This window comes from Triplophysa rosa, linkage group LG17 (genome assembly GCF_024868665.1).
Source record: "Triplophysa rosa linkage group LG17, Trosa_1v2, whole genome shotgun sequence".
NCBI lineage: Eukaryota > Metazoa > Chordata > Actinopteri > Cypriniformes > Nemacheilidae > Triplophysa > Triplophysa rosa.
Genome location: NC_079906.1, coordinates 3,545,798 through 3,564,655, shown reverse-complemented (window position 1 = coordinate 3,564,655; position 18,858 = coordinate 3,545,798). Strand labels below are relative to the sequence as shown.

The 18,858-nt window shown below is 38.0% G+C and overlaps 2 protein-coding genes across 3 annotated transcripts; both read right to left on the bottom strand.

Annotated features, from left to right (window-relative positions):
* Positions 1–1,833: 1,833 nt before the first annotated feature.
* entpd4 (ectonucleoside triphosphate diphosphohydrolase 4) lies at positions 1,834–12,118 on the bottom strand. 2 transcript variants are annotated; one of them, XM_057357281.1, is made up of 13 exons: positions 11,895–12,118; positions 11,225–11,464; positions 10,536–10,733; positions 10,233–10,438; positions 9,893–10,043; positions 9,713–9,816; positions 9,416–9,478; positions 9,179–9,333; positions 5,713–5,879; positions 5,229–5,553; positions 4,527–4,612; positions 4,201–4,362; positions 1,834–4,082 (listed from the first exon to the last, which is right to left on the bottom strand). In XM_057357281.1, exons 2-13 carry the CDS (start codon positions 11,230–11,232, stop codon positions 3,860–3,862), a joined length of 1,848 nt encoding a protein of 615 aa, XP_057213264.1. In that variant the 5' UTR covers positions 11,233–11,464; positions 11,895–12,118; the 3' UTR covers positions 1,834–3,859. The 2 variants fall into 2 exon arrangements, with proteins under 2 accessions (XP_057213264.1, XP_057213266.1); XM_057357283.1 differs by having other exon boundaries at positions 9,203–9,333.
* Positions 12,119–12,756: 638 nt separating this feature from the next.
* On the bottom strand, positions 12,757–17,173 carry chmp7 (charged multivesicular body protein 7). The gene is made up of 11 exons (XM_057357289.1): positions 16,972–17,173; positions 16,101–16,376; positions 15,546–15,717; positions 15,169–15,354; positions 14,564–14,697; positions 14,322–14,370; positions 14,127–14,246; positions 13,862–13,960; positions 13,701–13,758; positions 13,240–13,473; positions 12,757–13,046 (listed from the first exon to the last, which is right to left on the bottom strand). Exons 1-11 carry the CDS (start codon positions 17,019–17,021, stop codon positions 12,994–12,996), a joined length of 1,431 nt encoding a protein of 476 aa, XP_057213272.1. The 5' UTR covers positions 17,022–17,173; the 3' UTR covers positions 12,757–12,993.
* Between the last annotated feature and the right edge of the window lie 1,685 nt (positions 17,174–18,858).

The window sequence follows — 18,858 nt, the reverse complement described above, 5'->3', positions numbered from 1 at the left end:
TAGGTCCTAGGATGTACATTTAAGCAAGTTAATTTCACATCAAGATTTACCCCTCATTACAAATGATTAGAGCTACAGTGAGGGAAATAAGTATTTGATCCCCTGCTGATTTTGTAAGTTTGCCTACTTACAAACAAATGAAGGGTCTATAATTTTTATGGTGGGTTTATTTTAACTGATAGACACAGAATATTAAAAAAAATCAGGGGAAAAAAATGTTATATAAAGGTTATAAATTGATTTGCATTTCAGTCAGTGAAATAAGTATTTGATCCCCAAGCAAAACATAACTTTGTACTTTGTGGAGAAACCCTTGTTGGCAAGCACAGAGGTCAGACATTTCTGATAGTTGGTCACCAGGTTTGCACATGTGTCCGGATACATTTAGTCCACTCCTCTGTCAATCTTTAAGGTTTCTTGGCTGTCGCTCAGCAAATTGGAGTTTTAGCCTCCTTCACAGAGGTTCTATAGGACTAGGGTCTAGAGACTGGCTAGGACATTTAATGTGCTTCTCCTTAAGCCACTATTTGGTTGTCTTGGCAATATGTTTTGCGTCTTTGTCATGTTAAAGGCTCATCCATGACCCATCTTCAGTGACCTAGTTAAGGGGAGGAGGTTCTCGTCCAAGATTTTACGGTACATGGGCCCGTCCCTCAGCCCCTCAATGCGGTGAAGTCATCCTGTATACCTGTAGCAGAGAAAAAGCCCTAAAGCAGAATGTTTCCAACACTGTGCTTCTCTGTAGACATGATGTTCTTGGGCTCATAGTCAGCATTTCTCTCCCTCCAAACACAGGAGTCCATTTTGGTCTCACAGCAGTGCCAGCACTTTCGCCAAAGCCTTTTCTGAATCATTTTTATGTTCATTGTCAAACTTAAGACGAGCCAGGCGGGCCTTCTTGGGCAGGAGGACCTTGCGGGTGCTTCAGGATTTCAGTCTACTGTGGCATAGCGTGTTACCAATGTGTTACCAATGTTTTGCTTGCTAACTGTGTTCCCAACTGTCTTGAAATCATTAACAGGCTTCTTCCGTGTAGTTCTGGGCTGATCTTTAACATTTCTCATGATCATCTTTACCCCATTGGGGAAATATTGCAGGGAGCTCCAGAACAAGGGCATTTGATAGTTATTTTGTATATCTTCTATTTCCAAATAATCACACCAACAGTTGTCTCCTTCTCACCAAGCTTCTGTCTGTAGCCTATTCAAGGTTTGTGCAGGTCTCCAATCTTGTCGCTGACATCCTTTAAAACCTATTTGGTCTGGACCATGGTGTTGGAGAGGTTGAACTGGAAGATACAGATTCTGTTGGCAGGCATCTTTTATATACATAACAAGCTGATTTAGGAGTACTTTCTTAAAGTGACAGGACTAATCTGCGGTCCATATAGGCACATAACCAATCTGTGGAGCCAGAATTCTTGCTAGTTGGTAGGGGATCAAATACTTATTTCACTGACTGAAATGCAAATCATTTTATAACCTTTATATAACATTTTTTCCCCTGATTTTTTTAAATATTCTGTGTCTATCAGTTAAAATAAACCCACCATAAAAATTATAGACCCTTCATTTGTTTGTAAGTAGGCAAACTTACAAAATCAGCAGGGGATCAAATACTTATTTCCCTCACTGTATAGAAAATGAGAGAAAATTCAAATAATATGCTTACTGTCTAGCACTCATAATTACTCATATTATCCTTATAAATACTTTTCACAACTCAGTATCAGACCAATGTACGTATGTTGATGTTGAGAAATCATGATCTATTAGCATTCAAATAAAGCTACAAGGAAATTACAAAATGCGTGTTCTTTGGTTAAGAAATGCTAAAATGTCATCCATCTGTTTTTATTTAGCAACAGAGAAGGTTGCATCATACAAGAATTTGGGTTACTATAACGACTGTTGTTTGTAGAATTATATTACATGTAATATGTCAATAATAATAGAACAATATTGTATTTTCTTTGATGATTGTCACAGATCCCAATGAAGTCTATATCAGTAGTTCTCAAACTGGGGACCCCCGAGATGGATCCAGGGGGGCCACAGATTTTGTGGCATTTTATGAAATATAGAAATTGATCATAGATTTTATGCAATCAAACATCAGAAAAATAAGACCACCAGACTAAAGAATTGATGTTTCAGCATTGTATAACCGAATATGTTTTTGTTTAAATAAAAATGTTAAATTTAAGATTATAAATCTTTATTTGGGGATCCGCAAAGCAATGCACTCTACACAAAGGGGGCCTTACAACGAAAAAGTTTGAGAACCACTGGTCTATATAACTAAATGCATGAAGAAATCACTTTGGGCATCTTAAGACAACCATGTTTGCCACGTTCATAAATTTGGTGTGTAACATTAGAATAAGAAAACATTAGGAAACAAGACACATGTTTTATATTTTGGTTAAGTGCACAACCAATGATTTCAAAGCATCTCACCACGATTGCAGAATACAATTCCTCTTCTTTGAAAGATCGGTGTTATTGGTGGATTCCAGTGTGGTGCCAAAAATAGCCGGTCAAAATTCAGAATACCAGAAAGGATGAAAAAGGAAAATAAAACGGTTTCGATTTTTAATTTTATCTTAACATCAACAGTGATGGAACAGATGCTTTCTACGTGCAAACTCGTCTCGCATAACAACTTTTTTTAGTATGGTACCTGTGATTTCATAAGTACATACTAAAAATATACAGCAGTCACTGGTGGCATCCCTATTTCAGAAGTTTTAGAAAAATAGGAAAACACCTTGTGAAACAGCATAAATGTGCTTGATTTGCACTGAAATATAGCATTACAGTAATGGTACCTTGGCGAACGGTCTTTCAACCCCACACAAGAAAACAGAAATATTGCACTGATTCTTATCACAAAAGCTCTACCTATAGAAAAGGTGCACATACACGTTCATAATCCTCCATGCTGTAGACTCACAGACAAGCAATAACTGCGGCACCCATGAGAAAGCAATAATTCTATAACACTAAGATTTGCCATTGAACATTTTTATACATTTAGGGTCATTTTGGAATGGGTTTTTGTCTTGTTATTCTTGCCTATCACTCTATTCCATTTTTGTCCTCCTTTGACATCTCTTTACAATCTAAGAGACATGGTCATGGACATATAGTCATTGGTAACAATTTATGGACAATTTGCCAAGTAGGGAAAAAATTATATTTTGAATGAGAAAATGAAATTTGAAACCGATTTATGCTCTATCAAAAAGAAATATACAAAACACCTCCCACTATGCAGTAACTGTTGCTAAAAACATTTCCACATTAAAAATTCATGAACTTTACTCCACTTTGGCACCACCAAATCAACAAAAATTTATTCTTGGAGTCAAGAGTTTGAGGCAGCTGCCATATGGAGCATAGAAATCCAAATTGTGGACATAAACCGTATTCCACACAACCAACTTCATTCACGCTGATAGTGACGCTGAAAGGCAGCCACAGCCTTCCTCAGTAATAAATAAAGAAAAACAAAAATCACAGCTGAGGAGAGTCACACATGGCTACTACTATCAATGAGTGAAGTGGAGCTGCAAACTTTACACATACACATCGAAATACACTGGCCATTACTGCAAATGTCATTTCAATATATATCCAATTTGATTTATTTGTGAAACTGCTATAACAACAGTCTTTGTGATGACAAACTGGCAATGAGTGGCCAACATGGCGATTGTAGGATAGGGAGTCAACGGGGTGAAAAACAATGTCGAGTAGAAAAAACCAAAGCGCCTTCATTGGAGTTTTAAATTACGTGGAAGTGAACGTTCTCCTCTAACGATTGGTCAGTTGTTATGATTGACAGGGTCCAGGCCCTATAGTTTAACAGGGATGTCTGGTGAACCCAGACCCTCCTCCAGCCACTGGACGGAAGCAGAAGCACTCCGGTGGTGTATGCGCCTCAAACGGAGCAGGTACAGGAGGATGGACAAAACCACCACCATAAAACAAGCCAGAAAGAGATAGTGGTTATTCATAAAGGAGAAGCTGTGTTGCCAGTGAGAATGAGAACCCTTCAGACTCTCCTGCTGGATATCCCTGAAAAAAAGAGAAACATCCGTTTAAAAAGACATATAGGCCCTTAATACACAAGGGCACTCGGGTCTTATAGAAGTTTAAGTGTCAGTACAGCTGAAGTCGACTGAGAGGATTTTACCTTAGAGGTAGAAAACGTGTGCGGTATAAAATGGCTCCTAGTGTCCACTGGACTTCCTTATCATAGACTAGCAAGGCCGTCCTGAGATTCTCGTACGCTGTCGGGAACGCGAAACCTGAGTGGAGCACCTCATACATCCAGGCAGACTTAAAGCACTGATACCTGCAAAGAAAGAAAGCAGCGGCCTGGTGATTCATTTTCCTCATTTTATCAGGAACTGAAATTGTGCTTCATTGTTTACAATGCGCTATATCACACAATTTATTCCAAATAAAATGACTAAATAGTACCCAAGTATTACATTTTGTTTTGAACTTTACACTTACTTGAGTCTGTGTAGATCCGCGTGTGAAGCATAAAGGCCCTGTTTGAAGCGCTCTTTCAAAGTTTTCCACTGGGTGGCACAATAACTCTGTGAAATTAGATTAATCAGGTTGACATCAGCTACAACATAAATATTCCCAATTTTCAAATTCTTTACTGGATTATTATTTAACCTCCATATTATGGTAAACCTCTAAGATAGAGAATATATGAAATATTCAGCAGACAAACCATGGGGCCACCCTAATCCCATGGGAAAATGAAAAACTGTTTTCAACGTGGCGATTTTATATGAATTTGTTCAATATGAACTGTACAAAAATGTGTTAATATTAAAAAAGAAAGCCAAGAATTTGCTCAAATTAAACAGTTACGACTTGCCATGAAAGTGTGTTGGAAGGGCAGAATTAAAGGCCATCATTATTTGTTAATATGATTTTTAAATAAATTATTTATTATTAACTTTAAATTAAAACCATATTGTTTTGTGGCGAATTACTTGCGTATGCAAAATAGCAGTATAATAAGCAGGATAATGTACAGTCAGATGGTTCTTATCGCAAGATAAATCTCTTCTGGGTTATGTAAGATCCATCTACCCCTTCTGTGTTTTTTTTTTTGTAATGGCAAATAGCTGAATGCACATTTTCCCTTTACATTTCTACAAAACCTACTTTTTACATGCACCAAGACAGAATGTGTACCTTAGCAGCGTTAGAATATTTGGTGGAGTTGTAGCTTCCTCCTATACGCAGCACGTCTTCAGTACAGTAGTAAAACTCAGAGAAGCCATAGAACTGGCTATTGGGGAAGTCAATGGGCGGCTGATAGACTCCATTGAGCGATGTGTTGGTGTCATTGGTGTGGTTGAGGAATGGCTGGAGCAGTATGCGACAGCGGTCAAAGTCTCCCGTACCACGCAGGTGAACCTTCTGGTCCTGGGGACCCACCTCGTCCTGGAGGTCTGGCGGAAGGCAGGGGTCGAGGATGGGTGAGTCCGCGCTCTCACCCAGATGCTTACCCAAGAGCCTGGAGAAGTGAGGATGAGACCGTGATCAGTCTAATCATACATTTTAAGAATACATTTACACTTTTTCGCTGTTGCTATATTGCGTTATATCATCCAATGATAAATATACATTTATGCAAAAATCTGTATTTATTAAATGAAGTACTGTTTGAGCTTACTTGTTTTGGATTTGTGTGTTGCTGATGAGATTTTCCTCGTATCTCTGTCGGGCCGCATTTCCACCAAACCCCAAAAACGTTGAGACGTACACGCGGTACATGTGCTCTGTACGATGAGCATCACAGCCCAGGTTAAACTCTGCCAGCAAATTCTTTGCTATCTCTTCCTGGTGCCACATAACATAGAACAAAATATAAGACAACTGAGGACTTAAACGGCGGTTCTTTCAGGGCTACATTATTTTAAGCCATTCTATACAAACACTTAATAACTATAGCAACTTTAAAGAATGGCTCAATTGCATTGCATTTGAAACACACACAGAGGAAAAACTAGTAAAATGAGAAGCAGCATCATATTTGTACAATGATATTGAAAGGACTATCCTAGTTTCAATAGAACTTAAAGGAATAGTTCAGCCCAAAATGAAAATACTGTCATAATTTACTCACCCTCAAGTTGTTTCAAACCTGTATAAATCACTAAGGAAGATATTTGGAGGAAAGTTAGCGATTTTCACTTCTAGGACATCATTTACTGCCGTAATAGGAAAAATTTAAATGGTAGTCTAGGGTGCCCCAGAACAGTTTGGTTTCCTAAATTCTTCAAAATATCTTTCAACAGAAGAAAAAAAGACAATAATGTGTATTGTAGTGAATGATGTCCCAGAACTGAAAATTGCTAACATTCTTCCAAATATCTTTCTGTGTGTTAAAAGAAATGTATGCAGGTTTGGAACTTGGGGGTGAGTAAATGAAGACTAGGGTTGGGCGATGTCAACCAAATTGGCATCAGACGATGGCTACAGTGAAACATCGTGATGGATGACGACATAGCTCTGCGGCATTCTTTATACAACGTTAAAAAACATTGTTGATGTAGTTTGTAGATTTTTATGAATGTGTAAATTATAGGAACAAAAGCATATTGTTTGAAGCTGACTGCTGTCTGAATGCTTTCTGTCTTGAGACCTGTTAGACATGTGGCTCTGGAAGAACATCTTTAATTTGTTTATTAAATAAACATTATGCCAGAAAAGTGGAAAAGTTAAAGAATCTTTAATTAGTGGAAAGAAGGCTTGGTACATGATATTTAGGGGGGAAAAGAATTTTCAGTCTCCAAAAATTTTATTTTAATATTTAGATACTGTATATCGGTCAATATATTTGTTATCAGCTTCCAATGTTCAAGCATGATCGGTTATTGTTAGCGGCCAAAATGTACAGTACATATTGGTGCATATCTGGTTTGCGCAAACTGCGCGTCCTTTTTATACAGCGCGAGCTACACAGTTATAAAGTCAGGCTAGTCTGATCTGTACAGTGCGAGGTTTTATGCCCCTTTTTTGTTCATATTTGTTTACAATGTGCAGCCCGCAGCACAGAGCAGCGAGAGTCAAGTGACGAAAGTGAAACATTTGTTGGAATCACGATTCTGGCTAAACATCGTCAAGTTTATCAGATATCGGCAATGGACGATGGCATCATCTATCGGCCCAACCCTAATGAAGACAGAATTTTCATTTTTGGGTGAACTGTCCCTTTAAGGACTATCATTACAGTAGCATCTGTGGCATGTTGTGGATTACCAACAGAACTGATTTTGATTAATCACTCGGTTATACAATAATGTGTTTCCACACTAATCTCCAGTTATCACATACAGTATATTTTAATCTGTTTGAAGTTTTGAGCTAAACTAATTGAACTAAGACTTTTATTAATTACTGCAAATTAGTAACTCTAATTCTCTAGTAATAAAAACCTAATATAAAATCATTGAACACATTTTTCTGATTAGGCCTCATCAAGATTAGAACAGCTTTTCCTCTAAAACAATTTAACATGAAATATGTGAAATATTACAGTACATTCATTCACTAGAGGAAAATTCATTTAAAAGCAATTCTACAAATATACTGATATTACACTCAAACCAAACTTTTCACTGCAGCGGATTCAATTACTTTATTAAATAATGTTTTGAAGGGGGCATATGGATTTTCTTTGCTATTTTGACGAGTTTGATACAACTAATACACCGAACATAACTCACACCTCAGTCCACCCAGACTGTTTAAATCGAGCTATACATTTTGTCTAATACAAAACTAAAATTTGATTTAATGAAAGAACAACACGAGTGGTCCAGTGGACTGCTGCCCAGTAGTCTCATCTCGTGGTCCTTTGCGCCGCCCTCTTTCATTCTCTTAAGCTTTCTGTCACAGTACTGCAAAACTTCTTTTTGTATATTAAACCAAAAAAGGTTACGGATTACAGCTTAAATAAAAGAGAAAAAGCAGCCCACACCAACCCAACTTCAGTCAGAAGCTGGCTGATATAATGAATATTTCTACAAATTCAAGGCAAAGGGTGACTATAATGAAGATGTTAAAATATTACAGGAATTATCTTGGATCTTTCAACGTAATTCCCTCTAGTTACATTTGGGTTACGGCATAGTTCTGATGAGTTTACTGTCATTCTAATGTGTGAAAAAAAATACTAATAAAGTGAGTAAGTGACTACTTTTAAAAGGTTGTGTATGCAATTAATCATATTCAAAAATGTTGTCTGTAGCTACAGTAAAAAGTGAGATAAAATACAGAAATACAGGGAACTTCTAGTTTTCTTGAGGTCAAACAATGACATTTGACAACCAGAACTTTCTTTATAAGCTTTAGAGACTTTAGTTTCTATTAATTTATAATTTTGCTGGTTTTTAATTTAATAAAAATGTAATAGGCACAGTCTTAAGGATATGCAGCCTTACAAAAACTTGTAATGACAACAATACTTCACTATTTAAAACTGATTATACTTAACTTCATAAGAATTTTAGATTTTTAAATAATTGCAAGGGTATATTTATTAAACATGAACACAAACAACAGTTTGAGACCAAATGTGTTATCCACTGCATCATTGTTAAGGGGTCTATGCAGGTTTTTAATGCATTTTTTGGAATATATTAATTTAGATCCAAAAATTAGACACCATGTCTTTGATTGTCCAGCACCTTGGTCAACAATTGTTGTTTTAATTGGTGCTATATAAATAAAGATGAGTTGAGTTGTCTTCACATGCTACACACATTTACTTATCGCCAAGTCAACAACACTTTTATACAAATTTCAAAGATGTTATTTGTTATCAAACTTTTTTATATAAATATGCATGAATATGCAGAAAACTAAACAAAAAACTAAATGCTGTACAATATGCCCCCTTTAATACATGATTCAGCACTAAAAAGCGGTTAGTATTATTCCCAAAGCTTAAGCACCATGCTGCTATATAAGCATGCAGCAGGCTTATCTCAGTCCAAGGCATCATTTCAACAAATTCACCGTGGCCTCATACTGCACTGGGCCAAGGACAATGGAGAACCAAGAGAACAAGAATGAGAATGACAAAGGCAAAACTTTAGCTTTCAAAAATACGGGAAATGATCATAGATAATAACCTGCTGTGGAGAAGCAAAGCTTACAGTTTTGGGCACTTCGTATGCGATTTGAGTGGAGACGCCCCCCATGTCCAACACGCCAGCTGTACGCTTGCGCACCAGCGTCTCCTGCTGGTCGCTGCTGGGAACCTGGACTTCTACAACCGCCTCGTGTTCTGAGAAACAAAACATAAACATTTATCAGAGATCGTATGAGCTCTAAACTGTTAATAGCTTATGTAGTAGAAAAACACTTACCGTCATCCTCAACATGATTGAATCTCCCCAAAACAAAGTTGATCCCTATCCATGCATATACCCCTGTAAAAACAGACAAAAGAAGTGATAAATAACTAGATTTTTACTTTTTTGGATGAAAATGTATTTGGTGCATGACCAAGTTGTCTTTTCTGGGTGGTTGCCAGATTGTTATCAGGAGGTTTTAATTTTTTATGCGCTTGAAAGCACCACCAATGAATGTTCTACTTCATCAACCCCAGTTAAAACAATTGATGGTCCTCCACTGTCCCAGTGAATCACAGAGGTTGATCTTACCTTCCTGTTTGCCTGAGATGACCTCCACATGGGAGTCAGAGAACAGGAAGTTGAAATTCACCGGAATGTCAGTCCGCAAATCCTCCAACAGGGCCTCCTGTTGGCTACAAACAAATGCAGTTTTAGCATGTGTGGCTACTTTTTCACCGGGTTCAGGTATGTCAGTGATAAATAAGATACCTTTCAGGAAGGACTCTCATTCCTGCAGTACATAAGATGTACAGGGGTGTTTCCTGGTGCTTGTTCTTAGGGATGTGCTGAGCAGCAAAACTTAGAAGAGGGCTGATATAGTCGCTGGCTTTGTCTGGTGTGGATGCATATTCAGAGATGCCTGCCCACAAATAAACTAGTTTAGGAATCAAAGAAGCCTTTGCGTGGATCTTATTCATACGACACAAAAATTGCCGGAACCTGACAAAATAGACTATAATAATCAACCTTCTGGTTGCCAGACTTCAGCTTTAACCACTACAGCACATCTTCATGTATAACACACAAGAACAAGTGAACACATACTAACCTGGTTTGATCTTCATCACTACAGGCTTCCTGTCCATATCTCTCATCTGCTTGATGTCCAGCAGCTCGTGCAGGTTGCCGTTGTGTCTGGGCCATGTGTACACGAACACGCGAGAACCACTGCTGCCGCAATCCACCACCAGCCCATAGTTCAGATTGGGATTATTGGTGTCTGTGGCTTCCATATCCGGTACTCGACCCAAATGTCTAGTGAACAAAACATTAGTCCCAATTATTGGATGTAAAGTGATGTGAGGGAAATAAAAGGGAATGAAATGTAAACCAGAAAAAATCTGTGTTTTACGTGTGGTAGTGCTTTTCCTCTCTTAACCAGCTGTACTGGCCAGTCCCTGGAACCAGGAGCATGTACAGAAGCCCCATCACCCCAGCCAACAGACCCAGCACCAGAAACTGCCTGAAGGAAGGCAACAGAAAGCGGGGCAGCATCACTGGTGACAGGCTGAAGTGCCATGATGCTGGAAACAGGCAGGAGATGCTAATCCTGTATTACAAAAGCGAACAGAGCAGATCTGAAGTTAGATGGGTTTAGGCCAAAGACGACTTAATCATAACCTTTATAAACAATCACAGAAGAAAATAACAACCCATGTGGCTAAACAACCCATGCGCCTTAATGTCTATGCAGCAGTATTAAAGTGTACAACCTACATGCAGCTTTGACACCTTTGCTGTGTACAGACAACCCTAGCGAGCACACTATCTAGACAACATCAATCTAAAGTCACTTCAGAGGTAGAAGAAGTAATTTAATTTATTGTTTTCCTCACTCTGTAAGCCACTTTGGATAAAAGCACGTAATACATGTCTAAATGTAAATGAAATAAATGTAACATATACAATAACACCAGGAATGTGTATTACTAAAGCTGATCGTTGTTGATTCATGCAAATTCAGCAATTGTAGGTTAAGGAAACTTTAGGAATTTTGCTAAAGTTGGATTTAAGTTCAATTCCCTTTGGTTATATACTTGCCTTCCCATTGCGGGAGTTGATGAACAGGTGAAGTGGACGAACTCAAGTCTTTACAGGCAGCTGTGCACACATGTATTCCTCCATGACGTCAAACAGCATCCTTGAGGAGCTCTCACGCGTGTGCAGGTGCGCTAAGCAGACGTGGCATGTTGACATCAGGAAGTAAGAGGACCGTATCAGCACAGCACAGCACAGCACAGCGTGAAAAGCTCACTTTTTAACACACAGGCGTGCGCTTGTCTGTATTGGTGGTATAATAAAAAACATCATGGTTAGAGGTTATCTTAATATCTAGTGCGCTGCCTACATAGACTGTTGACTAGCGCTTAAAATGCAGCCACCGTTATAAGGTGTCTTCGGCTACATGCGGCGCTGCGCACACAGATCGGCATGTGACTTTTAAAGTACCGCGAGAGCGAGTCCAAAGCACAGCTCTCGCGGTAATTTGATTTCATAAACCGGTCGGTCTGTGCAGCGCTAACAGCTGCGTTCTTCCCAGGCCGAGAATTTATCTTAATTTTTACAACGAATTAACGAGTCCCTTTTGATACGCAATAGCAGGCTCGTAAGGTTGGGGACAGACAGAGTGGCTTGACAAGACGTTGTTAGATGGGTTACCGATATATTATATCGGACACATATCAGTAAAAAAGCAGGCATATGTTCTCACCGTTTAGCTAAATCTGAGAAGAATGCGTCTGCGATACAGCCATTTCCAGCGATTTCAGAGTCCGGCGATCCAATAATGAAACTCCTCGCAGAAAACACATAAATATGACAGTTCAACCCCCCCAAAAGGACCAGTAGCTCATATTTTGCACGAGGAAAGCTGCTGGTTTCTACCGATCAACAGCTCAATTCAGTGAAGGGTCACTGCGCATGCGTATGTTTGTCGATGCCGGAAACTTGCGCCCGAGCGTAGGGCTAGAAGGGAAAGGCGTACACCTACGTCCGGAAGTGATGCAAAATCTCGCCATAAATTACATTAGCTAATGCCTACACCTACCCCAACCCTTACAATTACAATTACAAAACACCTTACAATTAAAAAAAGTAATTAACTGTTTTCATCGTGACAAAAAGTATGTTTTGAAGTGTGCATGCCCAGTGGAGGTAGCTGTATCCCTTCTAGTCAAAACCAGACGACCGGTCTGACGTGATTTGGATTTACTCAAAGATTGTACTAAAATAAATTAAAATCATATTCTTCGAAAACACTAAAAACGTAATTAGTCGGTTAAAAACACGGCTACAAAAACATTGATGTACAAATTGATATTAACCCCCAAAATAAAAATTCTGTTATTTATTCAACCTCATGTGGTTCAAAACCTGAAACTATTATTATTTTTAATGTTTCAGTGGTTTTGTGTCAACTATAAAATGAAAGTCAATCGGACCCAATGTTGTTTGGTTACCAACGTTCTTCAAAATATCTGAAAGATTTTTTTTATTTTTCACTGGACCATCCCTTTGATGGCATCCATATACCTGTATACTAAGAAGGATTGCATTAAAACAATACACAATGAAAGTACTTTATTTGGCATCATAATTTGTAGTTTTTATTAGAATAATACATTACAGACCTTACAAACTCAAAGGCCACTTTTAAAACATTCTCTAAAAATAGAAATAAACATGCTGTTACAAATATGAATAAGGGCTTATTACAATGAAAGGACACACATGTATTATATACTGTCCTGTATTTGATGGCTTTCTCAGTTGATTAACCCATTTTTGAGGTTCTCTGTGCTAAAACTTGTTTACTGTGCCGGCTCAAGTCTTCTGTGAGATGAAACATTCCCCATCTGCACAGCTGAGGAAAAGAAAGAAAAACATCAATAAATGCACTTAAATCAAATACATTTCAGTGCGTTTATGTAAATGCAAATGTAAATGTAATGTATTCCGCAGACATAATTTATATTTAATATACTGTGTATGTTGGGGATTCTTGGCCAAAATACTTGGAATAATAACAGATTCCAGTGCTAAAAAATGTCATAAACCTGTGTCAGACACTGAAAGCCGACTCAGTTCTCTGTCCAACTCCTCATCTGTGATGCCCAGGCTGGCATTAGGCACATGGGGCAGAGACTGAACAAAATCATCAACTGACATAGCTGTCATTTTTGCAGGAAAAACAGGGTGTGTAGGGACTTCCGGCAGTACATCATTGCTATATGGGATGGTTTTCTCCAATAATGACTTCAGCTCCTCCTCCAACTCATCTGAGTCAGCACCTATGAAAAAATGTGAAGCATAATCCATTAAATAACAGTAAGATTGAAACGGACAACTCTCATTATTTATAGAATAATGTAGTGGGTTTTTTTATATAAGACACGCGCTTCTTCGGTTTAACGCTATTTTTAAGGCAATCGTATCGTTCATACTCATGTCAGCTCTGCTTGTGAATAACGACAGCACCGCAATGAACAGCAAATGAAACAAACTGAAACAAAGTTACCAGAGTCCAGTGTCCCACTGGCAAGAGTCTGGTTCACTTCATCCTGAGTATCACACAACTGTACAAAAGTGGACAAAAAGAGCTTTATTCCAAATCCAAACTAGACTTTAACTACTATAGCACAGACAAAGCGTTGCTACAATGTAAGTTTCTAATCGCACCTCCTGTATCTGATCAACCAGGTTCTCCGCTCGCTCCACAGTCACACCCTTCAATGAAATCCTCAAAGCCGCCACACCTGCCTGGTAGGCCTGCATCACCTATTTCAACATATAAAAACACTAGATTAGGTAAACATTAGAGTGAATACACAATATATTTTGAGTGAATGATAACACTGAAATGTAGCTTGACAAAGTGTGGGTGACAACATGTGTTGTCATTCACACCAGACTGTCTGTGTATCTCTGTGCTTTTGGTTCTTACCAGACGGTCAGTTTGGGAGTTTGCTATCCTCTCCAGGATCCCCTTCACGGTCTCAAGCTGAGCGAAAAGACGATCAGCTTTTTTCTCCACCCGTTTGCCGCCACGTAAACACCTCAGGGCCTGCAGCAGGCAAAGGGTGGATGGATGATCATTTGTTTCCAATTTTTTTTTTAAATAGATAAAGTAAGCTTATACCTGTGATTTCTTCCCCTCTTTAAGCAGAGTCTTTGCTTGCTGTTTACACCTGCACACATCAAACAACGCGTATCATTTCTCTGCAGCAACATTGTAATGACTATACTACAGTTTGTCACAAAAGTGATATCTTCACAAAATAATGTCTATTACAGGACTGTAAGGTGCTGTCAGGCAAAATGTTGGGCACCTTTCAGGTGTCTGGAAAATAACATCAATACAATTTGGATAAACTGGCTTACTTTTCCACTTCTTGTCCCAACGCCTCCACCCTCTCCTCCAGAAGTTTCTCACTGCGCTGGAGTTGATAGATGCCCAGGTCCACCTCACTGACAGGAGATATGCGGCCCTGCCCTGCATGACTGAATTTCACCAGCTACACATCAAGGCAACGTGAGAAAGTTGATCAGAAATGAGCAATGGAAAGTGACTACGGTTAATGTACTTTCTCGATCGTATCACCTGTGCATCAGCTAGTAAACATCAGACCTACACATACAGTATAAACTTTGTTCGAAACATAAAATTGCAGGTTACTTTTCATTCTTATCGTCACATGATCAAATGACTCAAAATTATAAATCGTTGGAATAATCTTACTGCTGTGAATCAGAGTAAGACCACCACTGATTATTTATGTGTTTGCTCCATTATTGATTTTTGTTTCAGATTGAAACTGTAAAGGAATAGTCATTATATACCGTACTCATCTTGATGTTAATCCTGTATGACTTTGAAGAATATCTGAGATTAAATATGCAAACTTTCTTTTAAACGTATTGTTTTCTCTCAGAAGATAATAACATCCAAACATTTTTAAAGCTTCTGTGGTTGAATGCAAACCCACCTTTTCACCTTCATGGAGTGAGACGGTGACTTGTTTCTCTCTTTGTAGCTGTAGCAGAGCCATGCAGAGCGCGCTTTCATCAGGACAGATGTGAGATGAGAGAGCACGCAGCTCTTGGAAAGACACCAAAGAGCGTTCTGCCAGTGGAGAACTCCGATATGCCGCCAAAAGCGCTGCGGCCTTTTCCTGCAAGAGAGAAACAGCCTTCATTCACTAAAAACCCGTGAGCCATATACGTTTCACTTTCTGAATGATTTGACACGTGCAGCTTTCCCGTAAACAGGACCAGATACAATGTTTCTAAACCAGGAGGAAGTTTTTCTATGGTTGTGTGGTGCCATTTAGCTTAAACTGGTATTGACTAGAGAGACACTTACTTTCACCAGTTCTATCACAACAAACGACTCCTCCAGAGGAACTCTCCCACTGCCCAGCAGAGTAGATAAAGTCCATTTCAGAGGTCGAACCAACAAAAGTCCAACACCCCACGACAACCAACCAGAGTCGACGCTTGCTGCAAAATCGGATTCTTTTTGCACCTTTCCACTCCTAGAAGGACAAAAAATGTGACGAAATAATATTATATTATAATATTAATAAAACTATTACATGTCCTGGAATAAATATCTCACTGTGATTTTGATTAATATACAAGTGGATTTTGGTTATAATGTGATAATTGTTTTTTTGTTTCCAATGTGTTTTTATGTGTGTAATTATATTTTGTATGAGCTGTGAAAGAAATGGATTATTTGTGAATTAAAAAGATGGCTGATGCAAATATTTTTAAATCTACAGAAACTATTGTTCCAGGGTTAGAATAACGGCACTACAGAAGCAGTTTAACTAACCTGTACTGATCACAAATCAAGCAAATTTTTGCATAATAAAGTTGAATTTAAGCTTCAGTGTTTGCGATGACAGTGAATTACCTCATCATGCTGTGAATGACAGTACTCAAACCCAGAGGTACAGACCCCTTTCTTCTGAAACTCTCATTCAATTCCTGCAGATTCACACACACTGATCCACGTCGCCTGCAGTGTTCAATAATCAAAGGGCTCCAGAAGTCTATCTTTCCATCCCAGTCTGTGCAGTCAACATCTCGGTTCTCTTTGAAGGCTGAAAATAAAAAAGCCATCCGCTCGTCATCCTCCCAGTCTGGTGGCAACCACACATCTGTCTTCTGTACTGAAACTGACATTGTGCTGTAAATAAGAGAAACCGTTTTAATTGTTACTGGCATGCATCAAGCAAAAGAGCGTGAGGGTAACAGACAAATAACAAGGAATTTGTTGAAGGATGAAGACTCCATTAATGTACAGTGCACAGTAAAGTTAGTGTATGATATTGCTATACTGTACTATATGATTTACTTTCATGCTTGTATCCAAAGCAACTTATAATAATGAGCTAAACAAATTAGGGATACATTAAAAAAATAGTTAATGTTTAAAATGAAAAAAAAAAAAAACAGTCAACACAGATCACTATCACCATCCCTTTGAACAGCACCTTGTAAACAAGCCTGTGTACTCGGGAGGGAGGTTATGTAATCTAAATATCTAGTATTACAAGATCATGGTCAGGTTTGTTAGCAAAGACATTCACATAAATGCCAAGACTACAGAATATACTAGAAAAGAAAACACTGTAACTGTTATAGGCTGTAAAATAGCTCCCTTACGTTTAATCATACCTGAAAACAATATTTCTCATATTATGCTAATAACTATCGTGTCTCAATGCCTGCTTAGAGCAATGGCCTTTAAATGTAATGTAGGTAAAAAGCTTCTAGCTCACATCTGGAGTTCAAGCAGCTGTCTGATAAACTTCTCCGTTAACAATCCCATCCATTTGCTGGAGTCCACATTCTGTTTCACTGACGGGAGAAAGGAGAAGAAACACACGAACAGTTTCGTCTTAATCCGTTTACAGCATGCTAATGATGAAAACACCTCACCCGGAAGACAACAATGCTTCTCTTATTTTTCTTTCTCTCGTTTATTGCCCATTCACGTCATAGGAGCATGACAGCCACCTACTGTACATTAGATGTACTGCATATTTGATGCACATGTGACTTTAAAGGGACAGTTTAACCAAAAAGACTATCTTTTATCATGTTATCATCGTGTACTCACCCTCATGTCATTCCAAACATGTGTGACTTTTTTCTGCGGAACACAGAAGAAGATATTTTGCATTCATTTACATTTATTTACATTTTGAAGAACATTGGTAACCACACAAACTTGATTTTCATTGTGGACACTAAGCCACTGAGACATTTCTCAAAATATCTAATTTTGTGTTCCAAAGAAGAAAGAGTCATAAACAGGTTTTGAATAACATAAGAGTAAATAAATTATGACAGAATTTTTATTTTTGGCTCGTCAACAATACTAATGCTTAGTTGAGCCATTGGAAGTGGAACACTGACAATAATACAATAACTGATATCAAGATTATTTAAATTAAAAATGTAAGATGTAGGTGAGATCTTATAAGACAAATTGTTTAGAAAAATATAAGTGAAGATTTTAAGGTAGAAGGGAACTCGACTGTTTGTCTGTGCTCTGGGATATTCGGTCAGCTCGACCTGATTTTGCCAAGTGGTTGATGTCCTCAGGGCAACATATTTTGTTGACCTAAGGACAACATTTTTATAAATAAAACCTAAACCCACACCAAACCCCAACCCTAACCATAACTTACCCCTAAAATCAGAGGGAAATGATAAGTGAAAAACAATGGTCTAGAAGCACCTAATCCTGGTTGTAAGATTAAATTTAAAATAAACTGTAAATTTATTTCTGAAATCTGATTGGTTGATTTAAATGTTGTCCCAGGGTCAACATGATGTTGTCCTAAGGATATCAACCACTTGGCAAAAACAGGAGAGCCATGCTATGCAGTCATTAGGCAAAAGAGGTTATCTTGTCTTTTAATCATTACCTTTTCTTCATTTGCTTGTTTTTCATCTTGTTTGCACTTAATGAGATTCAGACCTAGGTTTGTTGTCCCGCACTCTAGAACAAAGCGGTATAAAAATAGCTTTTTGCCAGCAGCTATATCGTTCAATTGAATAAGGACAGGTTTTAGGAAATTGTTTGTCTTTTTAGTTTTTTCAAACCAATTTATTTATTTATTTCATATTTTTATATGTTGCTTATTTATTGTTTTTAGTCCAAGCGGTTTTTTGTGATGCTGGGAATTTTAAAGCACTTTTATTATATAATTTTATTATATTACAATGTTTAATGTTTGTGATGTCTGTATATGTGAATGATGGTAGAACTCACAACACTGCAAATCAAGTCTGTCTATACGGGTACAAATAAAGTTGACCTGCCTTGACCTGACCTAAGTCTAGAGTTTGTCTGTTTATTAAGGTTTATGCTATGATGTGCACATCTTGATTTAATTAAAATTCTGCAGTGGTTAAAAAGTTTAAAATCCAATTCACATATTCTACTTGATGATATGACATCTGATGCTATGATGTGTAAAGTTGGAAGTACAGTTATTGTGTGCATTTTTGTCAGAATTTAGTATTGCCAAATTCCTAAACAAATATGACACATGATTCATTAACTTTTTGTTCCTCCCCCTCTGTTCACAATAAATACAGGCATTGTGATTTAGACTTGCTATAATCAGGTTACAGTCTACATAAAAATGGTAAGT